This window comes from Perkinsus marinus (assembly GCF_000006405.1).
Source record: "Perkinsus marinus ATCC 50983 genomic scaffold scf_1104296944176, whole genome shotgun sequence".
Classification (NCBI taxonomy): domain Eukaryota; phylum Perkinsozoa; order Perkinsida; family Perkinsidae; genus Perkinsus; species Perkinsus marinus.
In genome coordinates, this window is record NW_003211523.1 from 1 (window position 1) to 1,465 (window position 1,465).

Below are 1,465 nucleotides of genomic sequence, written 5' to 3' on the forward strand. Positions count from 1 at the left end.
CCTTCATGAACATCCCCTACATGCAGTACCTCTCAAGTACGATTCTGTTCACGGCCCAGTTCAACGGTACCATCGAGGTCGCTGAAAATGCCCTTTATTGTGAACGGTCAGACCATTCAGGTCTTCTCTGAGAGGAACCCCTGTGATATCCCGTGGGGTAAGGCCGGTGCTGATTACGTCTGTGAGTCCACTGGTGTCTTCACTACTGGTGAGAAGGCCTCTGGTCACATCCAGGGTGGTGCTAAGAAGGTCGTCATCTCCGCTCCCCCTAAGGATGATACCCCCATGTTCGTGATGGGTGTTAACAACAAGGAGTACACTTCCGACCTCAAGGTTGTGTCCAACGCCTCTTGCACTACTAACTGCTTGGCTCCTCTTGCTAAGATCATGAACGATAACTTTGGTATCGTCGAGGGTCTCATGTCCACCATCCACGCAACCACTTCCACTCAGTTGACCGTCGATGGTCCTTCTAAGGGTGGTAAGGACTGGAGAGGAGGCCGTTGCGCTGCTGCCAACGTCATTCCTTCCTCTACCGGTGCCGCTAAGGCCGTCGGTAAGGTCATCCCCTCTCTTAACGGTAAGTTGACTGGTATGTCCTTCCGCGTCCCTACCCCTGATGTCTCTGTTGTCGATCTTACCTGCCGTCTCGAGAAGGCCGCCACTTACGACGAGATCGTTGCCGCCGTCAAGAAGGCCTCTGAGGGTGACATGAAGGGTGTCATGGGTATCACCTATGATGATGTCGTTTCCACTGATATGTGCAACGACAAGCACTCTTCCATCTTCGATGTTAAGGCCGGTATCGCTCTTAATGACAAGTTCGTCAAGCTCGTCTCGTGGTACGATAACGAGTGGGGTTACTCCAACCGTCTTGTTGACCTCGCTGTTCACATGAGCAAGGTTGACGCTACTGCCTAAATAGATATGCCCTAGCCATTTTTCTGATCTACAACATTCCTTCACGGCTGAATGCCAATTTCCTAAACAAAGCTGTTGTATTCAAGTTCAATATAGGGGGTTGATATCAAGGTTCAATATAGGGGGATTCAAATAGACTGATTTTAACCCGAGCAGTTACACACCATACTTCTAGTCTAGCAATCATCGTCATGATTTGCAATCATCGTCATGATTTACTCACACTTTGAGAACTAAGTCTTGCAGCGCCGCATTGATGATTCGAAGATTCACAATGTTGAATGTTACATGATAAGAGTACGTGAGTTCTCGATACCGTGACTGTACGTGTTGATAATTGAGGCTTGCGCGGCCATTCTTATTAATTACAACTTGAACGAGCAGCACAGTTACGATATGTTTTCACCCCGAGTGAAGTGGATGGTGATCGACTGTAGGACTCCGATCTACGACGAGTTTGTTAGGACCCCAATCCAACCTACTTCACTCGAGTACTGAGTCATTGGGACAGTCTATGCAATGATAAAATGTGGTTTCTATAATT

General features: G+C 48.2%; 1 protein-coding gene across 1 annotated transcript; it reads left to right on the top strand.

Annotated features, from left to right (window-relative positions):
* Nucleotides 1-87: 87 nt before the first annotated feature.
* On the top strand, nucleotides 88-921 carry Pmar_PMAR017963 (glyceraldehyde 3-phosphate dehydrogenase, putative; the record flags this gene model as incomplete). The annotated part of the gene is made up of 1 exon (XM_002780693.1): nucleotides 88-921. The coding sequence occupies one exon, from the start codon at nucleotides 88-90 to the stop codon at nucleotides 919-921; it is 834 nt and encodes a 277-aa protein (XP_002780739.1).
* Nucleotides 922-1,465: the final 544 nt, after the last annotated feature.